Source organism: Glandiceps talaboti, chromosome 10 (genome assembly GCF_964340395.1).
Source record: "Glandiceps talaboti chromosome 10, keGlaTala1.1, whole genome shotgun sequence".
Taxonomy (NCBI): Eukaryota; Metazoa; Hemichordata; class Enteropneusta; family Spengelidae; genus Glandiceps; species Glandiceps talaboti.
The window spans coordinates 19,633,646-19,656,413 of record NC_135558.1 but is presented as its reverse complement, the minus strand read 5'-3'; the positions used below and the strand labels follow the sequence as shown (position 1 = coordinate 19,656,413).

At 34.6% G+C, this 22,768-nt stretch overlaps 2 protein-coding genes across 3 annotated transcripts in view; one reads left to right on the top strand and one right to left on the bottom strand.

Moving 5' to 3' along the window:
* The window catches only part of LOC144441046 (folylpolyglutamate synthase, mitochondrial-like), a 47,381-nt gene that overhangs the window by 10,668 nt on the left and 13,945 nt on the right, over window positions 1–22,768 (bottom strand). The window contains exons 1-2 of one of the 2 annotated variants that reach the window (XM_078130557.1): window positions 11,633–11,919; window positions 2,252–2,383 (exon numbers count right to left, since the gene is read on the bottom strand). In XM_078130557.1, coding sequence (XP_077986683.1) covers window positions 2,252–2,383; window positions 11,633–11,803 — 303 coding nt within the window. In that variant the 5' untranslated portion in view covers window positions 11,804–11,919. Of the gene's footprint in view, window positions 1–2,251; window positions 2,384–11,632; window positions 11,920–22,768 lie in introns of those variants that run through there. The other variant, XM_078130558.1, reaches the window with a different exon arrangement.
* LOC144441215 (dual specificity mitogen-activated protein kinase kinase 7-like) lies at window positions 12,206–22,733 on the top strand. The gene is made up of 11 exons (XM_078130773.1): window positions 12,206–12,338; window positions 14,934–15,045; window positions 15,573–15,639; window positions 16,118–16,231; window positions 16,864–16,983; window positions 17,517–17,624; window positions 18,127–18,178; window positions 18,992–19,119; window positions 19,609–19,689; window positions 20,108–20,250; window positions 20,750–22,733. The coding sequence occupies exons 1-11, from the start codon at window positions 12,206–12,208 to the stop codon at window positions 20,892–20,894; spliced, it is 1,203 nt and encodes a 400-aa protein (XP_077986899.1). The 3' UTR covers window positions 20,895–22,733.

The following is a 22,768-nucleotide window of genomic DNA, read 5'->3' as shown; positions in this document are numbered from 1 at the left end:
TATACACCTTGGATATAACAGAGTCATTAAAATAAATCAAATTGCATGGTTCGCATAAAACAGATGTAAACTTCGAAAACTATTTAGAAGACATTAAAAACCCACAGTACAGATCAGCAATGACAAAACTTAGAATTAGTGCACATATATAGAAACTAGAAGATACACAAACACCACCTTATCAAGCAGGACATGTCCTCTATGTAAACAAGGTGAAATAGAAAACGAGGAGCATTTTCTATTTCGCTGTACAGGATATCAAAATGAAAGGAAAGAACTCTTTAACAAATTATATGTTCTAATACAAGCACAGATAATGAGAATCTCCTAAAGATTCTTAAAGTTAAAGACAAACATACATTAGTTGAAATAAGAAAATTTATTCAACATGGATTCAAAATTCGAGAATATCATTTGAACAAAAATATACCAGCTGCCTTGTTATGTACACTTACTACCTTTAAGGCCCTCTGATTACATCTGGCCTCAGAGGCTCATCACTATCTACATGTATATAACCAATTTGCTGTGTTGATTTTCACATCCTGAAAGTACTTCTTTTTTTGTTTTGGTCTATACAAGTATTCTTCTTTATACTTAATTGTATTGCATTGTACTGATATCTGGTAACATAGATAAGGTTGCAATAAAGTTATTATTATTATTATCATTATTATTTGCTATTAACTAGGGTATAATAATAATAATAATAATAATGTTTATTTTCGCCAGAAAAAAAAGACACAATATCTCGTACAAAGAGCTCGACATTACAAATAAATTTACAGAGCTTAATGTTATAAATTATTCAGATTAGAAAACACACACACACACACACACACACACACACACACACACACACATGTAAGGTGAACATTTCTGGCGGGGATCACAAATAGTTCATTCGAACTAGTCTGAATGTGACCCTCAGACACAATGCGAAAAATACTTTTAAAGGTGAACGTCTGTGAAAGATGGTCGAACGGTATAAGAAGTATAACAGCTGTATATGCCGATGGGTAGATTAATTAACAGTAAATGATATCTACATAACATAACAGTGGAATAGCACTGAAAAGAGAAGTTTAGCTGGTAAGTAGCCAGTTCTTCAAGTGATACTTAAATTCATGGCGTTTATTGAGATTCTTGATAAAGTCTGGTATTGAGTTCCAGTGTTTGGTTGCAGCGTACTTGAAGCTATGATGGTTCAAAGAAAGATTAAATTTTGGAGTATAAAAATTGTCACTTGTTGCCTGTCGTGTTGAGTAACTATGAGGTAAAATGTCGAGGTAATAGCTTTGTGTGTGTAAGCTTACCTCACATGATATGTAAAACTAAAGGGTATAGCCACACACAATTTTTTTTAGGCCCTACCTCACATGTTTTATAAAGCTGTAGGCCTGGGTATAGCCTTGTGTATATAGAAGAATTAGGCTGCACATTTTGTTAAAACTATTATCTACTAAAGGCCCACTTCGGATTTGGATTGAAATTTAGGAGTGAAAACAGTTGCAAACAAAGTTTAAAACAACCACATGTATATCTACAGCAGACAATTTACTCAAAAATGTAAAGTCATGTAAGAATCCAGCCAGACGTGCATACAATATTTGTACATCCAACACACAAAGATGTCTCTCAATGTTATAACATCACAAAAATGAATCTTTGCCCATGTCAAGTTCTTTCACTGGAGAAGTCTCTTTTGTGTGTGTATGCAAATGCTACAAAACAAGTTAAAGGCCAGTGAATCAATATAGAATCATTCTTTTGCTCTGGACCACACAAGTTTTGCCACACGTGGCACACAACTGTTATTCACACCAAAATGTCAATCCTAATCTCAAGTTGCCCTTTCGTACGGAGTATTTTTTTTTTAAATTAAAGATTAAACTAGTCTGAACAGGTTCTACAAATGTACACCATGCAGTACATGTACTTCTTAATGGATACACCCGTTCATTCACATTAGTTGTCGAGTATTGAGCCCAGTCCTCACAATTTTTCTGACCTTTGTGCATACATGTATTATTGGTACGAGGACTGCGGTTTTGAAAAAGAGGAAACTTAGCTATGGAACAACACAGATTTCCTCAGCTACTTGGGTATCTTCCAGTTTCAACACAAGGGCACTATGGTGCTGTTCAGCGGCAATAATCTCAGCACAGTACTCCTGAATCTATTTGGACCAGTAGAGTTTTACTGTCATCTATTATAATATAAGAGAAAATAATGGGGAAATAAAACTCACAGTTATTCCAGCTCTCTCAAGGTACTCTACGAACTCTGGTAAACTTTTTTCATTGAGGCGTCCTCTTTCTTTGCGGATCTTTTCAAGGACAGCAGCATTGGTTTGTAAGGTATTTAAAACACGAACAGATTCCTGTGAGAAAAGAACAGAAATGAGGATATCCATAATATACAGAGCTCAAATTAAATTCCAATAATAGACTTTCTGGTTCCAAGATAAAATGTAAGGGTGAACATCACATGAGTGTGGTTATATTTTAGTTTATTTTGTCTTTGAAATAACCATGGAGGTATAAGGGGAGATACCTCCATGACAACAATGAACAATGGAACGTCAACATATGTTATCTATAGACAAAAGACAATGTGGCAGCCATGATGAATGAAATACCTCCAACTTGTAAGTGCCAGGGATGGTTAGGTAACATACATTCCATAGCATATGCAGAATCCCTTCTGTGTACAGTATATGGTATATCATATGCAACTCTATTATATGGAATGCATGTAGTACACTGCAGTACACCTTCAAACTGGTAAGTGGTCCAGTGTATAGTCAGTCACTATTCCATACAGCTAACTTGCTATTTTGTGATGGACTATACATGTACCACATGACAAAGAACTTGATAGTAACTAGCTAGCGTTATTGATTGATTGATTGATTGATTAATTGATTGGATTGTAGGTGAACACGACATGACTTCTACTGTTAAGATCTTTATTTCAATGTTTCTGCTTCACACAGGCCACCTTCATCAGGATACTTTAATTGATTGATTGATTGATTGATTTTTTATTTCTTGACAATTGCTTAGGGTAATGTGTTCCAGGAGCAGTGAAAGTCTTTAGTCATTGCAGGATACATGTATATCATACACACATTGTACATTCTCACTATAGTGTGATTTATTTAATTTTATTTACATTATGATTAACATTATAACAAAAAGAATTACATAACAGTAACATATTGCTAGGGCAAAGTATGTCATGTCAGGGTGTCCTCTAGTCTTGCTGCTAGACGTTCGGGCTTTCTTTCGATGCTATAACTCTAAGCGAACGAAGTTCGCATGTGAGGGCCTGCCCGAACAGTCTAGCGAATGTCATTTTCAGACCGGACATTCCATTGAGATTACATTGAGCGGTGGGTTGGGCCATCTATGCATATATATACTTTAATATATTCAATAACCTATGACCTCGGGGAATTTCTTCATGCTAGTGTTGACAAACACATTTACGTCATTACTATGGCTTATCGGTTTATGGTAATTGTGAGTTTGATGAGTGTGTAGACGTTGTCATTCACACATTTCAGTTAACGCATTGGTGGTTATTTATACAAGCCCCTCCTTAAGATGAATATGCATGAAAATTTAGCTATTGTCCTTTGTTTGTGCTTGTTGCTAATACAGTTCTCTGATTGGCAGTTATTTATATCCTGATGACATTCGCTAGACCTCGGATGTTCCATCCTCGATAGCGTTGTTCGGTGGTGTGTCGTATTTTATCGGAAGAACATCCGAGGGCTAGCTGATAGACTAGGTGTCCTCATGTATTGGCCAACACATGACAGAGATCAAGACAATGAGGCTGGAGGCACACCACATATCTTACAGTCTAGATAAGGAACCAATAAATATTTTAAGAAGTTCCGAAGATAGTACAAATTAGCTATTAGGTATGATTGAATAACACCAAAATGAAACTCAGGAATTATGCTGTCACTCTAATCCGTCTGCAAGTATGATTGGGGAAGGGCTTAAAGGGATTAAGCTGAGTTTATACATTGTAATAGTCAGTTTCTTATGCACATTAAAAGTTGCCTATATAGTATTCTACCAACTAAAGTAGAGTTAACCACTTACTATTGGCTAGAAGTCAAACCTGTATTTATATCAATACTACATACATTTGTGTCAATGACATAATATATTATATGTGTACTAAAAATATAACATGTCAAGGAATCCAATATTAGGTCTTCTACTGTGCTAACATTAAGTGATGTTTTTTAATACCATTGGAGGCATGCATCAGCATTAAAGATACAAAATGTATACTACATGTAGGATGGTGTCAATCTAGGTTTAACGACAGTATGTACACTTTTGGTAAAAATAATTACAAACTGCACTTGTGGCCCTTTACAGTGCAGAGTTACTAGTACATGTAATATGTACCCGGTACATCAGTGTACCGGGGTAGTTTGACAACTGGCGTGATTTGAAAATCTCCTGCACAAATTGTATTACAGTTACTCCACAATCTTGTTTCACCATCTACATTTTTGTAAATGGTAGAATAACACTGCACTGTTACTCAATCACACCTATTTTTCATCAGATTTTATCTGCACTACATTAGTCAATCTTAGGCAAGTACAATTTTGGTACATAAAGTTCATACTTCAAATAATACAGTGCAATAGAAGTTAGCTCATTTTCCAAGCCTCCATGGAAATACTCTGGAAGGACTGCTTGGCAATAGGAAGAAGACAGCTGGGTGTTTTTCATGGTTTACTTTCTCATACATACCTTTGAGGGTGATCTGAAAGTTTGCTTCTGTAGAGTTTGAGAATTTCAATCATTTAGTAATAAATCAAAATAACAAATAAACTTCAAACAATTCTGACAGTGTATCCTTATTCCCATTTTAAACAAATTACACACTTAACCAGACAATACTGCACAAACTATCAAAATGAACCTGGTAAACACCAGCCATGACCATGAATGTGAATATATATCTATATGTACTACACACTTGGAATAACCACGGTAGGAGTGGATCAGTTATCTGTATTACAAAACTACTTCATGTCAGAAGTATGCCTATATTATATATTACCCCTTACTTGATTTTAAAATGCAACTGTTATGGTGCAATGGTGCCACTAAACTGCAGACAAATCAGTTCTCCCCCCCCCCCCCCACACACACACATTGTATGAAGAATCGGGGTTTTGCTGGCACTAGTAAAAAGTACCAAATGTAGAAGATAAAATCTGAATTCCATAGAATATTTATAAAGCTTCCTCTTCACAAATGCAAATTGTATTTAGAATTTTCCTCTTTGTGTGTTATCCATATTCTCATTCTAATTGAATTCTTATGTATACAAAATATTTTTATTGTACAATGTACGTCTACCCATTTTAAGCTTGGTGGCATTTCTTTATTGCCCCTGGCCAATACTATGATTTACTACGATTTTCTTTTTTCAAGATGGCAGCATCCATCAGTCATGTAATAAGTGAGTGTGAGTGCTTTCACCATTTGTTTTAGGTATAAGGTAAGCTTTCTGATTGGTCAGGAAATTGCAAGATAACAACGTTTTTATGGCTATTCAAGGGCGTAGTACATACATGAAAATCAGGTGAGTGGCTTGAAGAGTTCAGAATGAAAGGAAACAATTCATGATCAAGATATATGGTGGTTGATACCAAAGGGCCACTCTTCTGATTGACCAGAACTTAAAAACTGTAAAACATAACATTGCCTTTAAACTTCTCATCAAATAATTCATTCAACAACGTTATTCAAAATAGTATAATGTTCAATCATACATTGTAAGTCTGACTGGACTAATTATACACAAGATACATGTAGTTCATCTCACAAATGTAGTAGTGAACTATCATTACTTCTGCTGCAGTATAAATGACTTGCTCAAGATAGAACATTATACACTCTGTATATCAGTTTCATCTTAGTGGTGAAGTCTTATAATTTCTGCAGGGAGAAGATAGAACACATACACTTTATATGTCAGTTCCATCTTCGCGAAGTCTTAGGATTTCTGCTATAGTAGGAAACACGAAGTGTAATGAAAATTGAAGGATTTTGACAAGTGCAAGTTAATGATATCTTTCAGGAAGTGTGCAAAATAGAAAACCCCATAACAATGTTCTTCAATTTTTTCATTTAACAGTATGAACTTAACATCCCAGACACATGCATGAACATGAAATTTATGGTAGAAGTTATCTAGAACTGCATTGCCCAGTTATCCATTACCAACAAAAAAAAAACAGCGGTTCCGACACAAAACAACAGAAAGCGGAAAAATATACAAATAGCTCATGACTGGTTCAAAAGCAAGGAAGTGGGAGATGGTAGCATTTTTGTTGGTGATCGATACCTGGGCAAGGAGAAATTTGTAAAAATTGTGATGAAAGTTTTTTTTCATTTCACCTGACTGGGTTGATTATTCAATTCCGAACTGCTTCTGAGATCTTTGGTCTTCGACTTCATTGCACCTTCCTTGAATAAGAATACATAGACAGTGTAGCAGACAGTTAAAAGTTAGAATGAGTTTGTTCAAGAAAGCAAGCTTTAGTAGAAAAACAACACAACAATATATAATGGGTTGTCGGTGGCCGAGTGGTTAAACCACTTGCCTCTTACCACTGCGGTCGGGGTTCGGCCCCCATTCAGGGTTCAATTAAATTTACTACACTGTAAGTAAGAAGAGTGTCGTTCAGTTTGACTCTACCGAACAACACAGGTTTTTTACAAAATTTAACAACTTGACAGTGACATGGGTGAGAAACTGGTAAATGTTGCATATATATTATGATTTGGGTGGGAAACCTTGAATAAAATTCCCTGGGAAACTTTGATAGATTTACCTACTGTAAAACTGCCTTCAACAAAAATACTATAAGTACAATAATATTGTTACAATCAGCAAGTATGTGAATATCTAGATTTTTGTACATGAACACCACTGGCTGTCCGTTTCATTTATTTTGTTAGGGATTCCCACAAAAATTATGATGATAGAGAAGTGGAAATGCAGTGTTTTTGTTAAAGGGGAATGCCACTCAGAGAAATTGGGGTATTTTAATAAACTTTGAGCTCTGGACCATCATGTCATGATTTTACTAGGGAAACACTAGATTGAAGTTGTGCCGCATTTGCAATGCATGATTTTTGGAATTTTGCTGTGGTCCACATTGTCTTTTCAGAGTCAGCAGAAATGCGTACACAATAGTTTATAATGAATATTCATGGTGTTTTAACTGAAGATAATTATCACTTTGGAGTCATGAATATTCATGATTTCTAATAAAGACAAAATTCCGTGCTGTGAGTCAAAATGATAAAAGTACTAGTATAATAACTATGAATGAAAATTTGTACTGGCAGAGGCAAAAAGTTTTGAAGTCAAATTCGAAAATTTACTGACATTATTTTGGCATCATAAGTTACTCCCGACAATGCTGACGAGAAGTCAGAGAACATTTTGGGATTACTTCCAATTAGTAATTGACTCCAAAGTTTACATTTGTAATTATGAAGACAGGGTCTGACAGAGAACATTCATTCTTGTAATAACAAAGAAAATTTTCTTGTGAGTAACCATATAATACAGGAACATCAAATGTTGGTGTGTCACAAGAAAATATGGTTGTGTGCCATCAATTGCATATCAAATTGGTTTAACAACACTAGCTACCACAGAAATACAGTATGTGAAAAACACTTCAAGCACTGTATTATAGGTCGACATGATTGTAGAATGCTAATATCATCTTTACAAATGTTACATTAACCCTACGGTACTACACAGGCATGGGAGAGCAAAGTCCATATCTCTTCAAATGGCACAGAAATGAGTTCACAAGCTTTTGGGGGGAACCTGGGAGAAAATACTTTAAATGTGGAAATTCCCATTAAACTATTCTAGTATTAAATTTATGTACACTTATAACGTTATTAATCTCCTTGCACAGTTTTAATGGTATTTAAAATCGTTTCCTGGAATTGTACAGTTAGTCTCATTTCTCAATATTTTGGTATAAATTAAGTATGCCATCAAATCATTTAGCCGGCATATCAGGTTTGAGTTGGGCCAACAATAATAAATGATACTTATGTTATGTACAATTTGTTACAAAACAGTTATTGTCCACATAGTCTGTTTTTGTCACTGACATTTACAATTGTCATTTTACTATATTTTTAGTTATCAGCAAAGTTTTAGTTTGTCTTGTATGTTTTTTTTTTTTTAAAGAAATGTAACATTTATAATTAGATAAAGATCACAAAATTTGGGAACAAACCAGATTATTATTTATTAATATCTATGCAGATTCAGTAAGTAGAATGTATTTGTACAAAAACATACTTTGTAATATGCACCAAAAAATCCAACACCCCCCCCCCACCTCATTTTATGCACCTTTAAAGACCCTAGACAGCTTAAATCTCTAGTAACAAAAATAATAAAAATAATTCTTAGTTACCATGGCAATAACCACAATTATGGCAAGGACCTCCAGTACATGTACTACCACAAACCACTAAGTCTGTACATTTGACCCACTTCTGGTGACATTTGTGTGATGTACATAGACCTGCTTACCAACTCTTCTATGGAATGAAAGAATCTTCCGCTACCACATTATGTAATCTTTGGAGACACTATCTACATACACAGATTGAGTATACTGAGGTACAAACAAACTTCTAAAAACCCTGATGACAATTTTACATATCAGGTATCAAAACCATGGTATTTAACTAAGAACAATAGATAAGTTTTGGCTTGTGACTTTTGACCTTTGTCCTTGAAATAAAGAAATGTCAAACCTCTGATGTTTAGCATTTGTGGCTATATTGGGAATGTGAGAGACTCACTGTCAATATGTTACAAACCATACACAGGTGTGTCAATAAGTTTTTGTTTTTTTAACATGGCAGCCTGTGAAGACACAAACAATATAAGCTCTCGTCTCTATAACAATATTGCATTTCAATGATAAAACATCATTGTATGTGTAATTCCATAGCCATGTCACATAAGGATAGATTTAAACTATCGTCTGGTGTTGGATTTATCATATCCCTCTATCAGCTACCTAATAACTGTTATGTGTTCTACTGCATGTACTCATTTCCATCAACAATACATTTGTATAAAGTTGTGATAAAGTAGAGGGCTTTTGAACAATGTGTATTGTATTCCATACAAGTATGGTCAACAAGTAAGTTAAACTGTGGACCATTCCATAGGTTGAAAACATGTTTAGGGTCGGCAGTGAAAAACTACACATGTAGGTGGGGTCAGGTAACCGGAACCAAACAATTTTTTTTTAGGCCTCACTGCTGGTCTTTCTAAATACTGTCAGGTACATTGTATGGTTTATCATTTATTAGAGAAATAACAAGTAAAATTCTATTATCATTATTTCCCTAATATCATTGTCTCCACATGTACAATATAGGAACAATAATGCAGGAAGTGAATACGTACAAAATAAAGATATTTTAAATTTTTCCTAATCAGCTATTGTCAAGAGAACATGCATGTACCTGCTAATTGGTATTTGCACTGCAATGCATATGAGCAGAGAATTTTCTAACGCGTGGGTGCCAGAGAGGGTACTCAGGGTTTTTACATCCATGCTTGCAACTAATATTCTACACCACTTTTACTTTCACTTCAGCAATGAAAGTACTGCGACAACAAGAGTATACACAAAGTATACTGCAAGCACTTGTGCAATACACCAAGTATCTTATATTAGTACTTACACATTATTGGCTTGTTATTACAATATACCAATTATTTCATATTTGGTGTCACTCAGGGCTCAAAATTAACAATAGTCCCAAATCCACAGACTACTAATTCTTGTCATGGGGCTACCATAATTTACAGCTGGTAGCCAACTCAGGCTACCACTGATTGTGATGACTTAAGGTTGGAAGATTTATGGACATGAAATTATTTTAATAACAGTGTAACATACACGTATTTCCAATAGAGGAACTCTGTTTTCAGTTCAGGAATATGGGACTTACAGGTCACAATCCTTGGACTACCACTTTCTGAAATTGGTAGCCCACTAGGACTACCAAAGAAAAAAGTTAATTTCAAGCCCTTGTCACTTGATATATTCATAAACCCTACACGTATGGCATAACACATATGATTATGGACAAAATCAAGAATTGAAATTGTCTCTCTTGTAGATACACAGGTACAATTTGTGGTCTCTGTGTACAGTAAAATGGAAACAGTTTCATTTCCTGCAGGCATGCAATGACAGTGACAGTCCTTGTTCAATAGTGCACCATGGGAAACTGAGACTGGCAATCCATCATGGGTTTCTCAAGGTAAACCCAATTACAGATAAGATTATGTATCTGTCTTGCAAATCATCAGAATGTCAATTAGTACATAATCACAGAACAACATTGAAATTAAGTGAATGTTATGAGCTTCATAACACAGAGACCAATTGTTGTATGAGTGCACTTGGACATCACATGACCTGTTATTGACCCATAAAAACTCCACTGATTATTTTCTAAGGTCAATATTTGGGAATGGCCTGACATTGACCTAATGAAAACCCTAAGGGTTAATTTCAGGTCAATGTCAAGCCTTTATCCTTCACAAGACACATTTTTATTGAAATGAAAAACTTACTTGATCAATGATCAAATACATTGTTTTTGGAAATTGATATAGATGGTCACTGACCAATCACGATAATTACCATTCCATGTATTCGTAAAAAAAAGATAAGTCATCAGAGATGCCTTTGAGAGGGAGGATACAATAGAACAAAAACTCCTCAGAGTCAGTGAGCTTGCATTCAAATCTAAAATTCCCTTATTCCACTTAACATGTCCATAATTGGGTTGTTTTAATTATGGAGGTACACAGGGAGATAACTCCATAATTTTGATCGACTAAACAGTACTCCAACAGAAAACAGTAACTATAGCAACAAGCTGATGTAAAATCTGCAGAGAAACCTACATTGTACCATGCATGGTGTGCTGCCATACATGAAGTTGACTAAATGTGTATTGAACTCAAAACACTGTGATATACATCACAATATTAAAACTCAAAGTACTATGTTACATCCTAATGATATACAGTCACTACATACTTCCCGTCAGATAGATGGTTGCTGGTGACAGAGAAAGCCATGCTAGTTCAGTTACATAATATAAGCTAGATTAACATAGCCCATTCTCTGTATGCACATACCAATCAGGACAGTAGCAAAATGTGTGAACGGAAGTATTTTCTCTTTCACGTGAAAATCATGCCTCGACAGTTATACAAAACAACAATACAATCACACCCGAAGGAGAGTGGTCACGTCACTTCCACTGCGAATGTTCTTTGTTGACCACGCGGTGAATATTATCGTGTATGTTTATATAATACGTACTAACCATTTCTTCGGAGTCGGCAAATCCACTGTTGCCACAGCAAGTGCTGTTACACGCCTACATCGAGTAGAACTCTGCCCCGTGTGGTACAAAGTTCACATTTAGAGACATGAACTCTAAATTTATTCAAGGGCATACACCATGTCAAAAAAATCAAAAGCATCGGTACTTACTTCATAATTGACCTTAGAAACAGTGTCCCCGGCCATCACGGGAGCAGCGATGGTATGTTGCTTTGCTGTTCCCGGTGTCAGACAGGTTGATGAATTTGAAGCCCCTAATGTCTCCGTACACTGAGATACTATAGTCCTATTTCTCATTATACGCCCTAAAACTTTCAGCATCACAGTGGATTTTGTACTGACCAGATCATTCAATGTTAAATTTTAGAAATGTTCAACCAGCTGACAGGTTTATCTTCCATTTGAGATACCGGCGATAAGATCATGTGGTGGGCAAATAGTCACACCGCGCGAAAACCTGCGCAACAGGAAGTGACTTTTGTCCTATATTTGCGCATTCATCGTTCCAAGCTGTAATATTTTACTTGAATCATTTGCATAGAACACTATAAGAAATCATTTATACGAATTTAAATAATAAAAAAGAAAAGTAATAATATTTTTTTAGTATGCAACATGATCCTATTTAGTGTGTATATTACATCCAGTTATACATCTTCGTTCGTAAGTATTCGAACGTGGACAAGCTTGAATAAACCAACACGCATGCGCTAAAGTAAGAAAATGGCGACCTTCTTGGAGAGAAAGTTGAACAGTCTCGAAGCTCGATTAAAAGCCGAAAATGAAGCGAAAAGACGTGATCGTCCGACAATAGATTTTACACTGGACAGTCCAAGAGAACATAAGCCAAAACCAGGTGAATTTTCGTTGCTCTAAGATGAATAGAATTGAAATAATCGTATATATTTTCGTTCGAAGCCCTTTGTTTTTTTCTTTGAATATTCAGTCGATTAACGTTGTAAATTATATAGCTTCCTAGCTCAGTCTTTCATTTATTGTCCAATACTATTTTGTCTTAATGCTGGTCAAGTTTCATGATTTACGAGAAATGGCCACGCAATTAACTCAAGAAAGCTAACCGTCTGTACGAATCACGATCGGGGCATAATCTGTTATGCTTCGATAAATAACATGAATAACCCCCAATGTTTTGAATATCAGATCTATAAATAGACCGGGGTTCCCCATTTAAATCCGACTTTTTTTAAGCGAAAGATGGCTCGTCAACACAGTCTGTCCCCTGTTCCTCGTGCTCTGCTCCAACCGCTGTCGTTTACCCTGCCGAAACTTCATGGAAAGTATCAAATTCAGTTGCTGTTGTGACATAATACATGTAGTGCTAGATTTGTAGTATTACTGTAGTAGTGGTACATACATGATGTCGGACAAAACGCATGTAACGATTAATTCATTATTGCTGTGATAATCATTTCACCATTTCTATTTTTCTGTTCACTATTGTACTGCTCTTTATTCATCACGAAAATAGATTTGATGGCGATTCACAAATTGACAACTTTCAAGGTCAAGCTTCATACATGTAATTATGTACATTGTGCAATAATCAACATTTATTCATATTTAGCTTTGCCATCTTAATCATTTTAGCTTGTGAATGTACACTGTTTTTTTGCATTGTTCAGGTGTAATTTCATATGTGAGGAGGAAGTGGTATACCTGAGTCAGTGAATGTACTGGTCTGCATTTTATCCAAGATGATTTTAAATTTTATCAATCTATTTCATACAATTGCACTGCTGTGACATGACTATATCCATTTTGGTGGTTTTATATTTAAGCATTACATTGTATATATTTGGCCACAGAGCTTTTTCACTTTTAGATTGCTTCATACAGGCTATACATAACATTTGAAGTAAAAGTCAACAAATAAACTCCTTCCCATTTTGGATACTTTTTTCCTGCATAGCAATATTTGAATCCTGTAAGGCACTTATATAATCATGTATGGCAATATTTGAATCTTGTATGGCAATATTATAATCCTGTATGGCAACATTATAATGATGTATAGCAATATTATAATCCTGTAAACCAAAATTATAATCCTGTATGGCAATATTATAATCCTGTATGGCAATAACATAATCATATATGGCAATAATATAATGTATGGCAACAATATAATCATGTATGGCAATATTATAATCTTGTATGGCAATAATATAATCATGTATATCAATATTTGTATCCTGTATTGCAATAATATAATCATGTATGGCAACAATATAATCATGTATGGCAATAATATAATCATGTATGGCAATATTATAATCAATGTATGGCAATATTATAATCATGTATGGCAATATTATAATCTTGTATGGCAATAATATAATCATGCATGGCAATATTATAATCATGTATGGCAATAATATAATCATGCATGGCAATATTATAATCTTGTATGGCAATAATATAATCATGCATGGCAATATTATAATCATGTATGGCAATAATAGAATCCTGTATGGCAATAATATAATCATGCATGGCAATATTATAATCATGCATGGCAATATTATAATCATGTATGGCAATATTAGAATCCTGTATTGCAGTATTGTAATCTTGTATTGCAATATTAGAATCATGTATGGCAATTTGTATAGTCTTGTATGCCAATATTAGATTCTCGATTCCTGAATGGCAATATTAGAATCCCTGTACATGTATGGCAAATCCTATATTAGAAGCTTTTATAACATAGCAAAGTAACTTTTATGTCATTCCAAATGTTTATCGAGGAAATATGCCAACAGCTGTTTACACCTGTCAATATAATTTCCTTTCTAAATGAAATTTATACAGTAAACATCCTGACAAACTTAGGAAGTCTGTAGTTTTACAACTCAATCTGAAATTGCATCATTGTGTTTTAAATTCTTGATAATGTGAAGTTAATGCAAACTTTAAATAAATGATAGACTCTTCAAGACTCAAAGTTAAGATTGTGTTTTGATAAAGTATTCATTTAGCTGGTAATGCAATGTTACATTGGACTGGTGGGTTATCCTCATGTATGTCGAGTAGATATCTAAAGTGTCTGGAGTCTGAGAGGATTATTCTGACTGAAGCCATACAAGTTCATGTGTTATGTATTTATGTATTTATTTATTTATCTAGAATACTGTTGTGTAATTTTCAGAATGATGTAATAAGAATGACATGTTACCACAATGATACGTAATATTCATCTTACCTTGTCTATAGACCCTTTCAAGGTTTCTCCCCAGGAATTTACAGCGTACCAGGTCCCACTCTATGATTTCATGTAAACAATTGATTTTCTACTAGTATACAAATGCTCATCAGCTCCATCATTGTGCTCTGGGGAGAACACTGCTTTCTATAATACTAACCTAAGTCTTGTAGCTTTTGTTGAGTGACACTAATGTCAAATTAATGTATTTGTTATTTGATGTCACAGGTTTAGATTTATCAGGTAATGGGTCAGCAACTTCACAGGGTAGACAGAAAAGGAAAGAGTTTATATTTCCAGGACCATCACCACCATTTCATCAACATAGAACTCTTGACGGGTAGGCACATCACTTTCTGCTTTCCTGATTTTTTTTTCTTGTAGGAGCCTATCAAAAATATCATGAATGTTTTCCCCATTTGTTTTCAGCTAACTACCCCACTCCCTGGTAAGCCAGTTGACCCCCCCCCCCCCCCATCTATGTTAACTCAGATTACAATATTTTTATCTGACTGAGTATTTGGACAATTCTTCAACTTTCTTTAATTCTTCAACCTTTGTATATCTTTATGAAAAGTTATTATGAAAAACTTGGTTTCACTTTCATACCCTGTAAGTGCTATTTCTGAAATGATCTACAGTTGTGGCATAGACCAGAATATATGTACATGCTTTCACTTTCATGTCCAAGAAGTGTCATTCTATTTGGTGATCTACATTTGTAAGATAGACCAGCATACATGTACAAGTTTCACTTTCATACCCTATATCTGTATTTCTATCTGATTATTTACATTTGTAAGATAGACCAGCATATATGTTTCACTTTCATACCCGTTATGTTTATTTCTATCTGATTATTTCCAGTGCTGATATAGACCAGAAATTACAAGAGATTATGAAACAAACGGGAAAACTTACATTTGAAGATAGAGTAAGTTTCAGTCATTACTTTGTGAGGATTATGTGACACTTTGAGACTTTTCAATTATTAGTCTTTTTGGGCAAGTGAAAGTAAGTGTAAAGAGAAAATACTGCAAGCATGATGAGTGTATATACCACTGAGCACCTACACTGGCACTCATGCAGCACGTGGTTATGTTATTATTACAGGTAAATATGATTATCCAAAAAAGCAACTTTATATAAAAGTGATATGGTTCAATCACGAGATTTCATGTACAGGCATTGATTGTATGCTCATTTGCATGTCATTTGCATATGGATGCACAACAACGTTTTCGGTATTGCATTGCCATTGCAAGTAACACTAGTATGCAAGCACAAAGTGTAAGTCATCCAAAGTACGTAATTATATATAATACCATGTACTATGCATATGCACACTGGTGTAAGGAATCTCTGGTACATGTGTAATAATAGTGTGTTGTTATTTATACTTCCTTCTGTAGAAATATGTTGTAAGTTCTACTGATTTACTAGATTTAGGAGAAATTGGCAATGGTACTTGTGGACATGTTGTTAAAATGCTGCATCAAGACTCTGGAAAAGTCATTGCAGTAAAGGTAAGTATTTCAACATTGTAGGAGAGCAAGTGTTGTTCTACTATAGCTCAGCTATTTTAGCTTACCCGTTAACACAGTGGACTTTCCCATCTACTTGATTATTATGGATTTTTTGGTAAACAGTGTTGTGAGAATTTTATGTTTTAAAACCCCTATAGTTATAGGTATACCATTTTGCAGCTAGTTCAAAGACAATCGGAACTTGATTAACAACAGTTTACAGCTAAAATGATGTCGGTTTGTTGTTTCACTAATGGGATATTACGTTTTTGACACATAGACATATTTCAACTCCAGACTAACAATAACAGAGACACAATAAACACAGTAGGATTCTTTGCCCAATCATAAAATAAAATAAAAAAATCTACCTACCCCACCTATTTTAAAATCGAATGTAATCAGAACCACACAAATTTTATGCCTTCTGTATGTTTTTCGTAATAACTATTATATCATGTGTGTTATTATCAATATCCCATTTCAGTTTTGAAAACACCAGAAATATGACTTTGTGTGATGCTTCAATCAATGTCCCTTCCATTTCAGCTTGTCCACAAGCAAAATATTTTAGCATGCATGTACCTAGGCATGAATCTATTTTGATTTATTCTTTTTCCCCCGATTTTCAGCAAATGAGAAGGTCTGGAAATAAAGAAGAAAACAAGAGAATATTAATGGATTTAGATGTAGTATTAAAAAGTCATGATTCTCCATTTATAGTGCAATGTAGAGGAGCCATAATTACACCGGTAAGTTACATAATTTATGAAAATGAATGTTCATGAATTCTGGGTTTATACATTTAGTTACACAAATTTCTACTCACAGCGTCAAAAGAAATGTTGACACACAATCCAAATTTTTGCCAACACCTCATCAGTATCATCAGGGGTGAAATACTTCTGAATTAAAAGTTGATGATGTTGGTGAGATATCAGAAAATTTGGGATTCACTTCGCGTTGGACTCAACGTGGGTATAAGTTTTCATTTGCATGGGCTTCATTTCATGCGGAACTCCACAGGGTATAAGTTTTCATTTGGGATTCACTTTGTGTGGAACTCTACAGGCACAAGGTATAAGTTTACATTTGTAACTAATAACTTGTGGGAGAGAATATGTATATATTATCAATCTTTTTTGCAACAAACAACAATCAGAAAATTCTAAAAAGTGATAACTTGTTGAAATCAGTTTCCGCTCTGTTCAAAAACCTCACACAGCATACTTCCATACTTTTCCTTCATGAATTATCTACATTGTACTGTATTACCATTTACTAGAGTGATGTCTGGATATGCATGGAACTAATGGCAACGTGTGTTGAAAAACTTATGAAAAGACTGCAAGGTCCAGTCCCTGAAAGGATACTAGGAAAAATGACAGTTGCAGTAAGTAAAAAAAATCACCAGTTTAAATTCACAAGAACTACTTCCATGCATTTAGGTTGACCGAACATAAATACAGAATACATATACTGGGGTATATACATTATATATAAATACAGATGTATGTATGGACCACAGTATATATCATATATATAATAATATTATATGAATATGCTTGAGTATAGATATAGTATATACATATAGGTAATACATATTACTAGGGTATATACATGGTATATACATAATTATATAAATGTGTCACCTGCCCTATATGTAAATACAGGTACATACCAGGTATATGCAGGGTATATAAATGTATGGACCCTGAAATATTTTACTGTGTATTATTATGTACCATGGTATATACATGTAGGTAATACATAATACTGGGGTGTATAATACATGGTATGTACAAAATATATGACTGTACAGATATATCCAATTTCCAAAACTGATTGATTGATTTAGTTGTTTTTTTTATTCAATTCTTTGATTATCTTTACAGATTGTGAAGGCGCTTCACTATTTAAAAGAAAGACATGGTGTTATTCACAGAGGTAAGTTATATGTGGCAGGTCAAAGGTCATTTATGTCATTGTGTCAAAGGTCATTTATTTAGACAGTGTCAAAGGTCATTTATTGCATTATGTCAAATGAAAATGTTATTCATTACTTTATCTCAAAGGTTACTTACTTAGATCATTCATTACATAGTGCCAAAGTTTATAGATTACATGTCAAATAGGTGAACCATTTGATTGGCCTACTGGACCATCATGTATGTTCTGGTGGGCTATTGTTCACATGTGCTTACTATATACAAATTTTTTTTTTTTTTTTAATAAATTTTGGCATTCTTTCTGTATTTATTACATGATTTCAAGGATCATTTATGACATTGTGTCAAAGGTTATTTATGATAATTATGTCATATAATATTTATTACATCACATCATGTCAAAGGTCATTTATTACATGTCAAAGGTCATCAAATGATGTAGATAAAGGTATATTACATTTAGTATATAAGTACAAGGGTGGATTGAATTCTTGACTTAGTTTCACACCAAATGTTTTATCAAGTTTTCGTTGCACTAAATAGTCCAGGATCTGTAAAAATCTGTGAACAAACACACACTAAACAAGGACACATGAATTAAAATTGCAAGACAACCTGTGAAATTAAATTACATAAAAATGACCTGTGAAATTACATTACATAAAAATGAAGAGGTAGTGTACATGTAGTGTCTCAAAACACAGATTTATACCTTATGTCGTAAAATGATGCAAATGGCACCATTAATCAATGTAAGTGAATGTCACTAACATTTCTTATCGTAATATGAAATGTGGGTTTCTTTTTTCAGATGTCAAGCCCTCCAATATTTTACTAGATGAGAATGGCACAGTGAAACTTTGTGACTTTGGCATTAGTGGTAGGTTAGTGGACTCTAAGGCAAAGACGAGAAGTGCTGGCTGTGCAGCTTATATGGCGGTAAGTGATCATTTTACAACATATTCATTGTAGTGCAATGTACCATTTGCATATAGTCGTACAGGAAATGACATCATAGGTATATTGGATTTGAAGATGAGATTTGTGACCTCTACCATGCAAGTGATGTCAATTTGCACACTGACAGGAAATGACATCATAGGTATATTGGATTTGAAGATGAGGTTTGTGACCTCTACCATGCAAGTGATGTCAATTTGCATACTGACAGGAAGTGACATCACAGGTATATCGGATTTGAAGATGAGGTTTGTGACTGCTAGAGTGTGAGTGAATTCAATATAATTTTCACATAGTCATACAGGAAATGACAACAGAGGTATTAAGGGATTGAAAGTGAGGCTAGTGACCTCTACTGTGTGGTTGATGTCAATATACAATTTTCATATTTTTTTTTATCAGGAATGCAAATCTGTGTCTATCGGTTTCTGATATATTTGTTCTTCTTTCTGTCTGTCTTCCTTTCAGCCTGAGAGGATAGATCCACCCGATCCAACTCAACCAGGTTATGATATAAGAGCAGATGTTTGGAGTTTAGGAATCTCACTGGTAAGTGTGTTGTCATAGCAACAGGGATACTAATTTGTGAATTTCACTGGAAATCTGTTGTCATAGCAGCATCAGGTACTAGTTTAGGAATCTCACTGGTAAGTCTGTTGTCATAGCAACATGGTTACTAATTTGTATCAATATCATGGGAATATAACTGATAAGTTTATCTTCGCAATGTTGGCATTAGTCTCCAAATATCGCTGGTAAGGTTGTTGTCATAGCAATGTGTGTACTAGTCTCTGAATATCGCTGGTAAGTTTGTTGTCATAGCAACATAAATACTAGTTTCAGAATATCAGTGGTAAGTTTGTGACAGCAATGTGTGTACTAGTTTAGGAAGTCATCATTTTGTTCTCTGAAATAGTTTAACATTGTTATATATATATTATATTTCATTTGTTTTATTTCATTGCAGGTTGAAATGGCCACTGGAGAATTTCCATATAAAAATTGCAAGACAGACTTTGAAGTTTTAACCAAAGTATTACAAGAAGAACCTCCCAGACTACCTAGAGATTTTAAATTCTCAATGGACTTTACATCGTTTGTTTCAGATTGGTAAGTCATTTGATTGTATTGTCATTATTAAAACCAACATTTCAACAAAATAAAGTCTTGGATCTTTAGAATAAATGGTTAATTTGTGTCATTTTTTTGTGTCACAGTTGTGTAACAGTGTTAGACCTGATTATGAGAATACCGACAAATTCATCATTTTCAACCAAACAGCGATAAATCTTTAAATCTGATATCACATCCGGCATTTTTGGCAAAAATATGCAAATTATCCAATTTTTTTTATATTTCGTGGCGTACAAGTAAACTTTCACCTTGGTAGTAAAGTTCAGCTTATTCCCCTCCCCTCCTTCCCCCCTTGTTTTTAAGTTGTTCCTATCTGCTGTACAACAAGTCACAGTCTGAAAAAATTTATATTTAGTCCATAGAGATTATTTTGACATGCCCACAGCCTCTCCACCCCCCCCCCCCCCACCCCCCGAAAAAAAGAAAAGAAAGAAAGAAAAGATTTTGACCATTTGTTTACATTTCTTCTCTCTAGTTTAATAAAAGACTACACTAAGAGGCCCAAATACAAGCAACTTCTGGAACACCACTTCATCAAAAGGTATGAAGTTATGAACGTCAACGTGGGATCGTGGTTTGCTGAAGTTATGGCTGCAACAAACAGTCCCAGGCCACTGTAGTCTCTACTCTCTGTCTCTGTACTCTGAAACGCGTTTCCAGACTTGTAAATATGTTCACAACATGGTGATGACAAAGTGCGCACCAAAAAGACTTATTTCTACAGGGTGACCAAAAATTAGATGTAAAAGTCATACAGTGCTGGCAAGTATAATGTGGTGTTTGCACTGTAGACATATATAAACAAAGAAACTACAGTCGTATGAAGTTGGTTATTGATGTTATTTGTAGCAAGCACCCTGTTTCTTTTGTCTTTGATGTTAACCACACAGTCTTACATGAGCTTGTAACTTTCACCCCGTAGATAAATATTAATGATTGATGCCAGCACTCCTTTTTGTTTATGACTTTATCATTTCAGTTCATGAAACCATGAACTGTTACATGATAAATTATTGCTGTACATGTAAAGCACTAGATGTGATATGTATATGTCACTGCCAAGTTTGTGATATCTCATTAATTATCTCTATGTGTTGAACTTATTTCCTGATGGAGTGCTGTGTGGCCAACATTACATCCACAGTGAAGTCAATTTCTACAGTCACTGCATTTGCGGTTCCGTATACTTGACAGTCACACTATAGAATTGCACCAAATCTGGAATTGCAGCAATTCCGTTGTGTGGCCATCATGTATACGAAACCTAAAAATGCCACCCTTTCATGCAGTGAATCAATGTAGTTATTTTAACTGTGATGGTTTCTGTGTTTATGTAGACATAAAATTAGATTACAATAATTTACATCTACAAAGCAACCACCATGCTATCCTTGCCAGTGCTGTATGTTTTCAGAATTCAGAGAAAGTTTTTGACACCCTGTAGCTACCTACACACTGTAAATTAGATTGCAATGATCTCGGTCTTTAGTTTACATTATATAGCCTCTCTGAAATCATTTGTAGTCAAGATCATAGTGTTATTGTACGTAACTCTGGTATTTGAGTCTTCAGTTTTCTAAGAATGACACAAACTAAAACTATTGTCGCAATATGTTGATACAACTGTGATAAGCGATTGAATGGATGTTCATTGGAACGCTATCACCCACTTGTGTAACCCTGCCAAATGGAAGAACAGTATATTTAGTTTGCCTCTAAAGAAAACTGAAGGTTCGATTACCAGCGTTGTATTGTAACTGTCAAATGACAAGTCTTACCAGATTTATTTGCCTCCAAATCACCAAGAATTACTCAGAAGTTTACTTTCTCACAATTTTAAAATTATAAGAATGTTGTGAACTTCTTCCATACCTCAAAGAATTCTTGAAAAATTCAGGCTGCAGTGCAGCACGAGAATGTTAAAAAAGCAACAGTTATTGGCCGAGAAAACAGAGAACCTGATAACAGTGGTTGTTTTCAACCAATCAGCAGCTTTCACATGAAAACTAGGTATGGTACCGATGAATGAACAATTCTAAAAAGTGTCGTCTGTCAGACAGAAGTGATAAAATGATGTGTGAAATTATGAAAATTGATAAAATGATGAACTTGAAGTAAGAAAAAATTACCTCAGTCTGAGATTTCATTGTGTGACAAAGTAATATCTGGTGAAGACCTTGTGCCACTCTAACATTGTTCAACTTACTCTCAGTCATGTCAAAGGTTGATCATGTCAAATGTGTTACTAACACTATAATACAATTCCTTATGGATGCATAGTATCTGTTGCTGTATATTAGCAAATATTAGTCTTGTTGTACATTGGAATTAGAAACTTAAAATTTGTAGTACTATAATCGATGTCTGTGACTATTTGGTGGTGTTTTCCCCACCCCACTACTGCTACCAAAGTCTGTCAACTTGCCAAAGTAGCATGTATCTTTCTCCCTCTGTGTCTGTCTGTGTGTATATGTGTACATATGTGTGCATAAGT